Source organism: Lissotriton vulgaris, chromosome 5 (genome assembly GCF_964263255.1).
Source record: "Lissotriton vulgaris chromosome 5, aLisVul1.2, whole genome shotgun sequence".
In the NCBI taxonomy this organism is placed as follows: Eukaryota; Metazoa; Chordata; class Amphibia; order Caudata; family Salamandridae; genus Lissotriton; species Lissotriton vulgaris.
The window spans coordinates 1,143,310,105-1,143,325,454 of NC_141693.1; the positions used below are offsets into that span (position 1 = coordinate 1,143,310,105).

A 15,350-nucleotide genomic window follows, 5' to 3' on the forward strand; every position below is an offset into this window, starting at 1 on the left:
CCCCCTTTGTGATCCCCACCCTTACGACAGTGGTTCCAGCCCTAATGCTTATGCGGGTTATGTGAGAGCAAAAGCTGCATTATGCCGAGCACAGTGTTGGGGTAAGCGAAAAGGCACAGTACCACGGAAACAGTGACTTTCGATGCAGAGCATTGTGCTGGTGACGTAACATTGACACAATAAGGAATGGCACTAGATTGCCTATTTACATATTGGAACATTAGAATGTTGAGAGCTCTATTCAAAATAATGGAGTGCTCCGGGCTTCTAATGGCCGGTAGAAGCCCAGAGCTCCAACATTCCAATGTTTGTTCACAGTCTGAATGTATTAAAATCCCCTCGGGCTCTGTGAGGCCTTTGTTTTACAAATTAGAACATTCTGCCCTCTAGGGGTAGAATGTTCTAATACCCTTAGAGCACTCCGTAGCGGGCTCTACCTGCCCTTAAAGGCCCGCTTTCTTGTTAAAGGCCCTCTTCTTCGGATTGGGCCATTAATGCTGGATCTGGCCATTAATTGCAGGTAGAGCTATATTTTATCATGTTATAGGAGGAGGCAGGATAAGAAATTTAGGGTTTAAAATAAAGGGAGGCTCAGGTTCTGTTCACACAACAAAATAGAAATAGCTGGAAATACCACTTGTAATCCATTCACGATTACAAGTTCAAGGTTCATGTAGAACTAGGACTGAAACTTGTGAACCCAGAGCCCAGTCTAATGTATCAAAACATACATGGATCCTGTTTTGGGGTGTCTCTGTTTGTGAATCCTTTTGTGAGTGTACAAGGCTTGTTCAGTAATAAGGCTGAATATTTTAAATAAATTTTGATCAAAAGTACTAACAAACGTTACATGCTTCAGCCCTGTATGTGTACAAATGCCTTATGTACCAATATTAGGGTGGATTAGAAATATTTGCGTCCTGAACATTCCCATTTTTTGAACCTAAACATTAGAATTGTATCTTTTTATTATAGTTTTATTGTTCGATTATTCTAGTGAATTCCAAAGTTTTTGCCATTTGTTGGTGGGAACAAGAGGCCGGACACTTGAGCCCCTCTATGGAGGAGTAATATGGATTAGAACGCTGTGAGGTGTTTGTGTTATGGGAGCAACTGAACAAATGTGGTAAAAGCTGCTTATTGGTCACAAAGATTGATTTCCTGTGGAAATATAGTGGATACATTCTTACTCATTGATGTATGCATACTTTTGGAAGAAACCGCGCACTTTGTTCCTCACTCCATGCAATTTATTAATATGTCGTGTGGGATGAAATGCATTGGCTAGCTGACATTCTAGTTTTTAAAGAAGTTTTGCATATGCAATATAGAAACTTTATATGAAATTTCAATTGGCGTTGAATCCCTTATGATTATGATGTTGAGATGTTAGCTGAAGCTTCTCACCTAAAGGATTTATATTAAGAAGTAATAATGTTGATGGAACTATAAGGACTCTATTTTAAGGGCATACATTGATCAGGACTTGACCTTATATACATTTAGTGTTCATAATTGATATGATATACTAAGTGCCTCCGTTAAAATGATTGTGAACGGATTAAAGATTGGGGTTTTATACAACTAAGCCCAGTAGAGGAAGAGCACCACCTATTTTTAAATCTACTTACAGAGTATGTGTAATATGTCAAAATCAAAGTTGGCTTTGTATATAAGAATTTCAAAGTTGGCTTACATGCTTTTTTTCTTTTAAATGAGGCGCTAGCTGCATAATGGGGCATAGTTATAGTATGCAAGTGTGATCTTGGTGGTAGCATCTTTAAGGTACCCTTAACAAGAGAACCAATGTTCCCAACTGAATACTTAGATAAATAGAAAGGTCAGGTTATCGATGCATATCTTAAAATACAATGTCCATATTATTTTTGTATTTTGTTTCCTGTAAGGTTTTAGTATATGAAAAATAAAGGAAATGAGCATTAGAGGAGAAATTAACTAAAGTATGAATTGAATTTAGTAGGAAGACCATAAAACACAGTTAATCAGAGACGTCACTTTGAATCTCAATGTTCGATTGTTAGCACACAAATTCAAAACAGTTTTTAAAAGTACTCTCCTTTTCAGTAACTAGTTGAGACAACACAAAGCACATTGCCATGGCTAGCTTTCTAAGGCAAAATTGCTGATATTGCTCTGGACACTGATGCAGTCAGTACCAGATTACCCCAGGCAGCTATGACTAGACTGCAGTATAATTTTCCAGTGCTGTATATTACAGAGGGAGAAAGTTTACAAAGAGTGCATTCAATGCTGGGTCTTTTTGTTGAATAAACCTCTTGATAAACGTAGGCTTCTGTACACACTTAATGCATGTTGCTGTGTTTTGAGAATATGCCATAATTTAGAGTTAGATTAATTTTACATATTGGTTGATTGCAAAATGTTGTCTTTTAATTTGCTTGGACATTTATGCAGGGAAACATGCTATAGGAAAAGCCTGCAACATTTGTCCTCACATCAAAGGGCAAAACTCCTACTAACTCAACAAATTCTTCAAGCTTCGAGAATATGCCATTCAAGTATTATTTTTTTCCAGATTAAGCTTAGTGATCCCCAGGGTAATAGGATCCTCTAAACCCAAACACCAACTTAGTTTATTTTCATAAACATAGCTATGTTTATATTCCTCTGACAATATTACATTGGTGTTTAGATTTCTTCATGTGAGCTATTGTGGTCTCCATGTGTAGTTTGTAACTGCAATTCATATAAAAATCTGCTTTATAATATATCTGTATAATTGTTTTTCTGAACAGCTTGTGATGAATGGAAGGTACTACCAAAGCCCAATCTTCATCGAGATGTGAACAGGTTCGGCCACTCCGCAGTCGTCAGTAATGGGTATGTGTTTTGCTCTATTTGTTATTGATTGAATCAGGAGTGACATGGTGAATAACACTAAATTTAATGGATTTAAGACATAGTGTCCAGAAACTATTTGTGAATAAAGATTGAGCCTTGTGTTTAGCTTTGGACAGTCTTCCACATGCACATGTTAATAATCACCATGGACAATATTCTCCTACATCGAAGCCATGCTGCAGATGGGTTTCCTTATACTAAGTTATAGATCATGATTCCGACCTTCATTTCCAATTTTCAAACTTTAGTTACTGGGAGGTCTGGGGGGTAAAGTATGTACTAAATAACCGAAAGGTTAGTTAGATCAACAGTATTCCTGAGCATACTGCTTTTTATGAGCTATGAATCTCCAGAATGTTGAGCCACTTTTGTTAATTGCATTACATAATGTGAGGTTTTACTGTGCACATAAGTATGTAATTTGCAGAGTTGTACATGATTTCTCATGTGGTAACTTCGCAGACATTAATTGCATCTCTCACTTGTTGCCCCTTTCCTTATGAGCTCCTTCCATAAACAGCATCCAGTCCCACACCCTCTCTTTCCCCTCCTCCAGATCTTCCTCTTCTTGGAGATATATTTTGAACTTTCTTTGAACTTTCTTCTAACTGATGATTTTCTCTGATTTTGAACTGTTACCATAGACAAATAATGCATTTGCCTTTTTAATTTATTTCATATCTTTGCAAAGTTTCAAAGGAAGAATCACCAAGAATTTTGGTAGAGCATTATCTATTTCCACAAACCTGTGAATAATAGATTTATCTTACTCTACTTAACCTTAGCTCATCATCTGGTTGTCTCATTTCTCTTCATTCTAATGACTTTTCTATCCAATTGTAGTAAGGGGAACTATGTGTTTTTGATATATATTATTTAAGAATATGTTCTGCCAATGGGGAAATTTTTATTATCAGTGTGCCATAACATATGCATGAATGCTTACTTTGAAATTTCATATGTTGAAAAGGTCAAATCAAGACATAACATTAAAGAAATAGGACAACCCAATGTTCTATGTGGGAAACAGTATAAATAAAAATGGGACAGTGTTTCACATGGAAAGCCTTTGAAATAATTAATTGCAAAGATTCGGAACAACTGTGTTAGAACAACAGAAATGTATGTGATTAATGACCTGTGTAGGTAAATGACTAATATACTATTTTATATTTAGGTAATTGACTATTTACAGTACAATGATGGTAAAAATGTATAATGTGAAAAGTCCAGACAGCACAATGAAAATTGAGCAAATGAGCATATTATGTCAAATTAAAATCTAAAAGGAGGACTGATTATCATTGAACCTAAGAGTTTATACATATCTTCAATGAACTTGATCAATCAGTATCTCGTTGGCTTAAATGTGTCGACCTTTCGACCACATATGCCAAATTTGGACAGGGTCATCATAAGGCCAAAGAGAAGCCATTTTTTAGAGCTATCATTCACACTCGCTCAATAGTATCACATCACAATTTAAGACTGCGTCAAATCTTTTCTGCCATCATTTAACTGTAAACAGTCTATGATAAAATGATCAATTACCTAAATATGAAATAATACATTAGTCAGTTATGGTCACAGGTTATTATTGATTTTAGTTGTCTGCAAATGATTATTTCTAATGTCTTCCATCTGGAACATTGTCTCTAAAATGATCAATTACCTAAATATGAAATAATAAATTAGTCACTTATGTTCACAGGTTATTATTGATTTTAGTTGTCTGCAAATAATTATTTTTAATGTCTTCCATCTGGAAGATTGTCTCTTTACTAAATCAAGACATAAAGCAAAACATGAAATACAATTAAAATATGTATGTAAGATTCTGCTCATGTACCAAAGAAGACAAATACAATGCAACTCATGCAACACCCTAAGTGCCTCTGCTAGTTAATAAGCAGTGGAATAGTTAACATCCTTTCTACTGTTGACATTTAGCACTGTATAAAAGTACCAGGATTTTTTTTTACATAAAGCTTTTTCTGCTTGCTAATTGGCAAACATTTTGTCTCTAATTGTGTGCAAACGGGTGTATCTTATCCGTTCCGTTCATTAAGCAACTCATCTATTGTATTTTAGTTGTCATGTTTATACAATAGTATACAACATAATATAGCTCGTTGTATGCAGCAAACTAATTTTGGGTCTTAGCTGAAGTAAGGAATTTTCTAAATTTAGTTTCCTGGCTTCTGAAAAAAATAGTCTAGTAAATTCTACATCTTTTTCATTCTGCGAGTTGTAGATGTTATTATAAAGGCTTCATCAAGATTCTAACAGAGGAGGTAATAGTTAAGCTGAATGCAAGAGATTGATCTCTATAAATCTTTGTTCTGTTGGAGTAGCCATCATTTCTTTTTTTTAAGTAGAGGCAGGTATTAAAACTGAATCACCTAACAGTAGTACCATTTTCTGAGAGTGGTACATTTTCTATTTTTGTTGTTTGAATTTTTCTCCTTAGCCAATACACAATACATACTCCATACAGAGTTTGCATCCGATCTCACATGTGTGAGGTTCTTATACTCAGTGGTATCTTCGTGTTTGGAGTATGCATGTTAAAATCGGAGGTTGAATCTCCAGCCAGGTTTTTCCAGTGCAGTACATTACAGGGAGAGAAATTTTACAAAGAGTGCTTTGGGTGTTAGGTGTTTTTGAAGAATAACCCCCTTGATAAACTTTGGCTTCTATATACACTTAATGCATGTTTCTGTGTTTTGAGAATGTGCACTAGTTTGGATTTAGATGATTTTTTCATAATGTTGGATTGTAAAAAAAATCTTTTTTAATTTGTTTGGACGATTCTGGAGAGAAAAATATCCTATAGGAAAATCCTGCAACATGTTCCCTTGCATCAAAGGGCAAAACTCCTACTAACTCAACAAATGCTTCAACCGTCAAGAGTATACTATTCAAGTATTAATTGTGGATTGTGGGCTTAAAGGATCACTTTTGTGGCCATGTTCATGCCATGCAATGCACACATGGAATTTAAACTAATAGACTTCCAAAGAAGAAAAAATCGAGTTTCTAAATGCAATGCTGGATAGCAGGGGGGTAGATAGAGTGTGAATATATGACATAACTAGCTCCAAAGTGATAGTTAAGAGTAAATAACTATTTTCATTTATGCTGTGATTGTAATAAAAAGAAATCAGTTTGTAGATATGAGGATCTACAATAGAAAAACAGACATTTTTGGGGTTGTCGCGTCAGGAAAAATGTTAATGAACTTCATGCCCTGTTCACTGTGGTAACCTTTACAGTTTTTTTTATAAAGATGTGAAAGTGATAAGGAACAATTTCTCACTTTTTCAAAAGGTTATATGTTAAATTTACTTCAGCTAAGGGGTTAGAATGTTGGCTAGCTTTGCAAATTTGTGTTCTAGTCCTGCTGAGCCGGAGCTGTTGAAAGGTCCCTCTGTTTTTAGGTCATAGGTGATCCAGAATAAAGCTTGTATTTTTCATTAACTGGTATTGACCAGGCCTCAGTTGCCTGATTGATCATGGTGTAATTCATTCTCATGAGAATCCGGTACTGTCATTGTCTAAGAACCCACAATCACTTATACGCAGGGTGAAGTAAGCATCTGTGGCCTTCTAATACTTGTCTCTATAAAGTAAATCTCCAGGGGAGCAAAGGGGCCTACTGGTACAGTTTGCAAGTACCAAATCACATTTGGTTAGTTTTACAGTAAATATCCAATCTTATGAAGGCATTTTCCAGAATCTCTTTGCCTCCTGTATTATATCTATATGTCAGGTCCTTTCTCTATTTGGTACATTGTTCTAGCCAAAACTGCTGTTGGTACTTACAACAGATGCCAAGAAGTGCATTAAAGAATTATCCAATTTCTGCAGATTTTCACCATTTAAAATGAAATTTTCTGTTTTCCAGTGCTCTGCTTATAGCAATTATAAAACAGCAAGCTGGTAATGACCTCTAGTCTGACGGCCAAGGAAAGCAGAGTTGCTATATTGGAAGTCTTACTCCTGATGTAGTAATTATTTTCATGCGAGACATCTAATAATTTTGATAGCCCAACACATGCCACCAAACCTAAGCTTCACTGTTTGTGAGGATTAACAGCACCCTCTGTGTCACATGCATCTATGCTTTAATGCCTCTTTCTGTCATATCCCAAAATATCTCCTTGGACCAGAACATATTCTTGGAAGTCATCAAGTAAAAACGTCCAAGCCCTATGCCTGTTGATGTTGTTGTGAAGCTGATTTATCTTCAGGCTACCACACATCAAATGTTATGTAATACGTTGTTCACCTGTTATGAATAATTTACTGGCCAGAGAGAAGTGGGAGGGCAGGGTTTGTGCTTTACTTGCTTCAGCAGAGCTCTTACAAGGGCGTAACCCTGCTATTTAGGGAGGCAAAAAGCCTCCTTTCGAATACCTTTTGCTTACCCAGATCAAACTCCAGGTGTAAGTCTCTAGTAGAGACTAGCGGATGCAAGAATCAGAATGAATAAGCTCAGCAAAATACAGCTAAAAAACAAAAGACTTACACTCCAAACCAAAGATGATATTAAAATAGCATTATTGATAGTCAATGTATTCTTTATTATAGTGGACGTCATTTAGTATCCTGGTAGGTACATGGGGCACGTTAACATTTCATACAATTATATAAGTTGTTATATGTTTCTATTTTTTTAGAACTGAGATCAGTAGGCTGGGCAGTGAGTAGATCATTGGCAATATTATAAAAACGGTATACTCCCACAAAAAGGAATCCAGAATAATTTTGACTATTTTGGTCTTGAATAATGCAGAATAGAGCAATTAGATTTTCTCCAGTCTATCTAACAGAAAGATTTTCAGTTTTTTTTGTGGAGCCATTGCTCAACATATGTAATATATTCATAAATTCTTTTACGAGTTCCTAACAAATTTGACAAAGAAACCTGGGTATCTAGAAAGCCGGAGCAAACTGATTGGTCATCATTGTTCTACTTAGGTAACAAAATATTAACTAATAGTTTTTTCCTGGAACGTATTCACTTTTTGAATATTTAAAAATGTTGGGGGACATGGCCTTCTGTGATGTAAGACGGCCAAATAAATCTGGCACGCTGCTCCGGGGGAAACGGCAGCTATTAAATCCACCCCATCCCGCCGCTGCTGACCGTGCTTAACGTGGTCTATTCACTCAGTCCCAAATGGTTGTGCGGATGGTGGTGCTGACTGCTGAACTGAAGTTTGATGCGGTATGGAGGTGCGGCCATGTGCCAATGGGGGTGACCGCTGTGTTAGGGGTGTTTTCTGGGGCAGTGCCTTCACTCACCCAGGGGCTTGGGCATCAATCCGGGGGTGCAGATTTGGCCTGGTGGTGCAGATGTTGCCTGCAGTCGCCATTCTCTGTCAGTTCCTCTCTCTCACATTGGAATGTTGGAGGAGATCAAGATCACGCCAGGTGTGGCCGTGACCAGCTGCGTTGACTCGAAAGGCATCCTTATCGACTGCACACGTTTCCTGCTAAGCTGTGGCACAATTACAGGTACTTAGGCTTACTCTCAAATTGCAAACCAAAGCTGCCCTATGTAAATGGCGGATGCTGTCTTGTCTGATTTCTCCCCACCGTTTTCGTAGAAACTTGTTTATTGGCCCTGCTCCCTTTCTGACTGCCTGTACTAAGATGACAGTAGTGGCATAATGCCTCTGTGACTACATACTCATTTATCATTGCTTTGCCGGTGTGATCTCTGGGTTTCAAGTGCCACAAATTGGTGCTGTTAGATTTACTCCATTATGCTGCAGTTTACCAAGTTCACAACTCCTTAAGCCAAGTTAAACATGCGGTAAACTGATCAGAAGCAGCCTAAACTGTTATTTGAACAGCGCAGAACCACAAGAGGCCGAGCAGGTGAGCCAGATGGAGACTATGAGAAATCCCAGGCCTGAGTGCTCTGAGGATGAAAGCATGTATGGGGGTGCTGGTTCATTATCGGCTATTGGAGGGCAATATTGAATGTAATACCCAATGTTGTTGGGTGGCAGATTCCAAGTACACCAGACATTGCTGTGTTGGGATTTCCTGCTAAAACTCTTAAATCTATACCACGCCTGGCGGCACTATTTCTGTTGCTGGCAAAAAGGGTGGTAACCCTCCGCTGGAGAAGGGTCCGCCCCCACACAGGAGAACAGGCCCAGGAGTGTTGTTACTAATGCTGAACTGATTGCAAATATGCAGCCTGTTGCGTCCTGGCCTAATGATATATGGACGCCACTGAGAATGTATCTGATACAATTTCAAAATGATGCATCTGATCATCGATCTGCGTCTCCTCCAGAACCCGCTGCTTAGATTAATATGCTCTATTCTTGGGGCTGTGAGCGCTGCTTGCTATTCATGGCCAGAGATGGTGGTCAATAACTATGTTTGTGATTGTCTCATTTATGTTCTAGGCTGGCCCGAGTCCCTGTAGCATGCTGTTTTTATGTACTTGATGCAATGCGGCAGGGCCAACCACTGTCAATTTGATAGGTGTCTGAGTGTGTGCTCTGATTTGTATGATGCCTATTACAAAATAATAATAAAAAAAAGATTGAAAATGTTTGTCTTGTTAAACACAGCAAAAGGAGCAGGAAATAGGATTGGTTTATGTTTTTTTACTGGTTCAAAGACCATGGGCTCCAGGCCCTAGAACGCAAACAGAAGAAATGGTGGAAGTGAATTTGCCCTTCTTTGCTCAATTGTTATTTTTTTTTATAACTCCAGGTGGGCTTGCAGGAGGACGTATGTCTTAGTGCAAAAACCTTCTTGGAGCTCCGATCACTAGCATTTGGGTTAATCGCACATGATATGCAATTTGAGTAGTAAAGCCCTTTTAGTTTGAGGGGAGTCCCCAGTGATCCCGGGATAAAGTAAAGGAAAATCTACAAAGAAAAAATGCTGTCCCAGTGACCAATCCTGACACTCCGTTACAAATGGCTGTGGTGGTTTCGTACTATCACTCCCCAAAATGCTGGCTTTTCGAATCCTCTCTCAGACAGAGGTGTTTGGCTAAAGGCACACAGAACAAACACCTAACCAAGAAGATACTAAGAAGGTTTCTCTTCCAAACAAACCCCTGACGAGGCACAGGCGTGTGGTGTTGTTGTCCTACCCTTTGAAAAACTTCTCACTTGAAACACAAAGTACACCAATGTTATCTTGGCTTACAGCAAGGAATGGTGATACGCAGGAATAGCAAAGATATCAAGTATGCGCTTGGAACCTTCATGTGGTGACTGGCACTGGAGCTCCTAGTCAAGTCATTGAGATGTCTTGGCTACTAAAGTACCGTACACACTCCAGCAAAAGTGCCTCAGTCAACGAACTGCAGCAAAACACATCCTCAGTTCCCCAAATGGTTGGATTGTCTGAGCTGATGTGTTCTAATTTGCAGTGGATACAAGGACGAGTCCCTTTCGCTTTTATCTCTTGCTTTTGGGAACTGGACCATCAACAACAGGATCGTGCTTGTGCATAAGCAGTGATCTCTCGAGATTATGCACATCATATATGAACCATCCACACTCTAATACTCATGCTTTGTTGCCTGACAAATGAATTGTGTGGATTTTCCCTTTAAATCTGTGATTCAATAATTGGGCTTTTGGGCTCACTTTTGTGTGGCCGATCAATTTATTTCTCTCAAATGCTGACCTTCCGTACTTCCTCTTATGTGGCACCAGGAATCAGAACCTCTTTCAGTGAGAGCGACTTCTGAACGTCTCGTATGTATTTCCACTCACTTCAGTCTCTGCTCAACGTTAATTCATTTTCTCCCATAGATCATGGCAACATGACGACCTGGCATCTCCATGGCCTCTCTAGATTGGGCTACCCCATATCACTTCAGCAGAAATGCTGCCAGCATATCAGCCCTCACCTGGTCCCCTCCAGGGCTTAATTTATGCTGGTGGTTGCTTAGGTGGGCACCAGCACTCATTATTGAGACCTGGTCTTCTTTTTTTATCATCCGACATTAACTCAATGGAATTGAGAGAAAGGCAGAAGAGAGTTAAAGAAAGAGCAGGGACAAAGGAAAAGCAGAAAATCAAGGGATGTAAAAGAAACTGCATGAGTATGATAAGGAGGCGGGAAGTATAGGGTGCTGATATAAGGACATATGACATGGGATCAAAACTAGGCAGCCTTTATATTCAATAATCCAGGCATTGGGAAGAGCCAGCCGTGGGAGCACTCTGAACCTCTGCACTAATTTTATACGAATTAAGCTCAGGTCCCTTCCTCAGGATACATCTAATTCTGTCATAGCTCAATTGTGCCAATGGTCTGTACTTGGGATCTTTCAAAACAGCCAATCAACAAACTACAAAGAGTCCAGAATGCCACAACCAGACCTGTTCTAGCCGAGCAGAAGGAACCACATTACCTCAACCCTCAAGGCCCAGACTAGTTACCAATGTCCAAAAGAAGCTCCTCCAAAGTAATATGCATTGTCCACTGCACAATACATGAACATAACGATTCTCCCTACAATCGAAACCGAAAACTGTACTACTAACACAGAAACCTCTTCTCCTGAGTGGCTCCACTCACCATTCTTCCCTCTTTGGAAACATCCCACATTGGTGGGAGACCTTTCTTTAAGACAATCAAGATCTGGAGCACACTCTGGAAGAGAATAAGGATCATCAACTGTTAGCTGGTATTCAGGAAAATAATAAATATCTGGCTGTTTCGAAATTAGAACATAATGGATGCTCAGTCCTCTAGTTAATCTGGCTTGTAGACGCAATCTGCAAATCTACCTCTCACACTCTTGTTCGCATGCCTGTTCATGCATAAGATGCTCCTTCACTAGACATTATGAGCACACATCTGAGCTTCATGCTTGATATCAAAACATACTACTTATAAGTGACATCTCAAGCAATACCCTTCCACTCATATGCATACATATGTATGTTTATGGTATTTAAATAGTGCATGTATATCCAAAAGGCAGCAGTGTGCTGTGCAGCATCAAAGTAGAGAGTGAATCTAGAACTGTGAGCTCAGTTGTGAGACAGAATGTGGACCATTCACTGTTTACTTTTAAAAGGTACATCTTGAGCTCGTTCATACATTGAAGAAGGGTATGGGTGGTTCTGATGGGTACATGATACTGTTCCAGATCTTGGGTGTGTTGATGGAAGAGTGCTGCCGCTTATATTTTTTTTCTTTCACTTCTTCATCTCTAGTCTGGCTGAGGGTGTGCTGAGAACCACCAGCAAAGCTGAGCTTGACAGCCATACAGGCAGATGGATTTGTAGATGTCTCATAGGGTTTTGAAGATAGTGCAGCCTAGCTATCGGAGCCAGTGGAGTTTGGTTGCACAAAAAACAATATAGCTAATTACTTGGCCATCAACAATCTGTAGGAAAGTGCTACAACGCCAAACAATGCAAAACAACCAGGCAGTAGCATTTCTCTTTAGCGGTAGACCAGTATCACCCATACATATTCTTATCCAGGGTCGCACACTCCCCTGTCTACTTGTTATAGGCCTCAGGACTGGCCTTCTTTCTATTATGTTTTTTGTGGGCTTAGCATCAGGTCAACAGTAATGTCTTAAGACGTTGCAAACCCTATCTGTGTTTAAGCAGAAACAAACATTTTCTGAGCTCAAGCAAGCTCTGTGGCATGCTTCCTTGGAAAGTCATGGCTGTCCACCCTAGTCGGTGCTTTCCTGCATTTCTTGGGGTCTTGTAGTTTTCAGCACACGAGGAAGCATTTTCAAGCTTGAAGAAGTTGTAGATTATGCTCAGGAGAAGGAATACATGTTGAGAGTGAGCATTGTCCGATATTGCGAATGCATACTGCTACCGCTGGCTCACTAGACTGGTTTGTGAGGAAGTTAGCAGAGCATGGCTTTAAGAGGGTAAAGAATAACACTATTCACAGTGGGCATGCAGATGTCTTGATGTATTTATGTCAAGAATACCAATGAATCCTGGGACTGCAAAGTTAGTGATACAGAAACCATCCACTGTATTATTTAGTTTGCAGAAAAGCTTGATTGTTTTACTTGGATTGATTAATTGCCTCATTATATATTTATTCGTATTTGTTTTATTGGTTTGTGCATTCCTGTCGCTTGTGTATGCGGGGAATGAGATTTTGATACCTTTTCTGATTACCTAGATACCCATCTCATTCTTCTAAATTTGGATCGATTATTTTCTGTCATTGAGTAAAAGGCAAACCCCACATAGGTTAGATCACCCCCATAGACTGACGCAACTCTGAAAAACCACTTACGACTGATAAAGTTTAAAAGTTTAATATAAAATCAGAATTAAGTGCATATACAATCCTCTCAGGATAAGATTCAACAAATATACAGGAACTAAAAGGAACATAAATTCCCTAAAGAACCTAAGTCTACAAAAGAATACGATTAAAGTCAATTCAAGAATCAGCAAATTGAAAAGCATAGACACAAAGTGGTTCCGTTGCGTCATCTACAAAAAGAATAAACAAGTTAAATCTGTCCCTACTCTATGCTAGGTGTCATCCCTACTTCGCAAGTTCCTTACCTAAAAAAGGTGTCAGCAGTTTGACTTCCTAAGAAGTTCAAACTCTCTTAGCCTCTAATGGTAACTTATGTCGAGAAACAGTACCCTCTCTGCCTACCCATCCGCTCTCTAAGGGTCCTCGGCCTACTGCTCTCTTGCGCTCTGTTACCTTCTGCGCTCTGAGCTCTTGTGCTGCTCTTCTCCATCTGCTCTGAGCTAACTTCTCCCCTGGGTGCTGTCCCTAAATACACAATCACAGTATAGGTGGAACGCCCCTTGACGCCCACCACATGCACATTCACATGATGTCATTCTCTAGGTCTTTCCATAGCTTCGTCTCTTCGCGTCGTCCGTTAAGTTGACCTTGCTTCTTAGACGCCATCTTCGTCTTCGTGCTGGTGACTTCATTGACATTCCAGTTGACACTTTCAGAGCAAAGTCTATCACTTCATCAGAACTCTATTCTTTACGACTGTGTTCGTAACCTCATTTGGTCCTGTGAACGGTCATTTCTAAACAAGACTCAAATTCCAAGCGTCTCTTATCTCACTTAGGCCATAAACTTCGTCTAGCATTGTCACTTGAAATTTAACAAGACCTTTGACTTTAGGCTCGCACGTTTAGATCAAGGCTATTCCCTATTCCCGTGAGCCCACTAAATTTCATGCAGCGGACTACACTCCTGCGAACCCTTGGTCAGTCAGGTTAAAATCACACATGACCAAACTCTTCTAACATTCCTACAAACTCTTCTACACAGTATAACCTTTAACACACATTTATATATAATCGAATTTTAGCAAATCATTGATTATAGCGAATGCATCTTACATAGAATACAACATTATACTCTTATTTCTTACACCGTGCTATATAGTCTGCACATTTCTTCTCTTTACATTTCGTAACGTTTCTCCTCTTTATAATTACATACGTACATCTATTCTGATTTGCACGTTCTGTTGTTCTTAAGCATTTCTACACATTTCTATATTAGCCCACTACGTATACGGGCCTTCTAATCTAAAGTGAATACAAATACATTTCCTACTACATTGGTTACATCGGCTAATTCTACTCTACAAGTGCTACTTCACGTTACAACTTCTACGTTTATGCGATATGCTTATGAATATGGTACAGATATACTTTTTATTCAAATTGCGCTCTCTCAGTTCCCCCCTTTGATGACCTCTAGGGGTCATCACTAATTGCAATTTGAATGTTGCATTACACAGAACTAGTTACAAGATTCCCTCTTTTTATCGTCTCGAGAGCTCTTAAACTTTTATACTGTTGATCTTGTAAAGCAGCTAATCTCCTTTCTTGCTCTCTCATGGACCTTTGTAACCGGTTCGTCCTATACAATTTGTACAGTTTCACTAACCCCAACAATGTGATTATGCAAATCAATATTATTAAAACAGGTTTCAATATATACCACACAACACTTTTACCAAGATTGGCAAACCAATCTTCAACTTTTCCCATTCCATGACCTACTTTTTCCCAAACATTTACTTTTGTTAAATCTTCGATTTCTTTATGTATCTCTGTAATGTTCTGTATGACTTTCTCAAGTGGTTTTGAATTATCTGGAATGTAAGTACAACATTCCTGGACCTTCAGAGCCTTGCAGACTCCGCCCTCTTTTGCTAGCAGAACATCTAAAGCAAGACGGTTCTGAAGAACCATTGCTCTAATCGACTGCATCTCTCCTTCTACTAGCATCAATGACCTTGCAGTACTTGCAGATAATCTATCTACAACTGTAGCTAGTCTCCTGATCTTAACATCGTTAAGTATTAAACCTAACATAGGAAACATTGCTCCAAATATGTCTCCAAGTACCTCAGCATCTCCTACTTCTCTTTTCGCTCTTGTCGAAGCCTTTCCTTCTATAATCTCTAAATCCTTCGCATGATATATTTT

At 39.0% G+C, this 15,350-nt stretch overlaps 1 protein-coding gene across 1 annotated transcript in view; it reads left to right on the forward strand.

Annotated features, from left to right (window-relative positions):
- ATRNL1 (attractin like 1) overlaps positions 1-15,350 on the forward strand; it is a 1,808,663-nt gene that overhangs the window by 766,633 nt on the left and 1,026,680 nt on the right. The window contains exon 11 of the mRNA XM_086919594.1: positions 2,778-2,862. Coding sequence (XP_086775720.1) covers positions 2,778-2,862 — 85 coding nt within the window. The remainder of the gene's footprint in view (positions 1-2,777; positions 2,863-15,350) is intronic.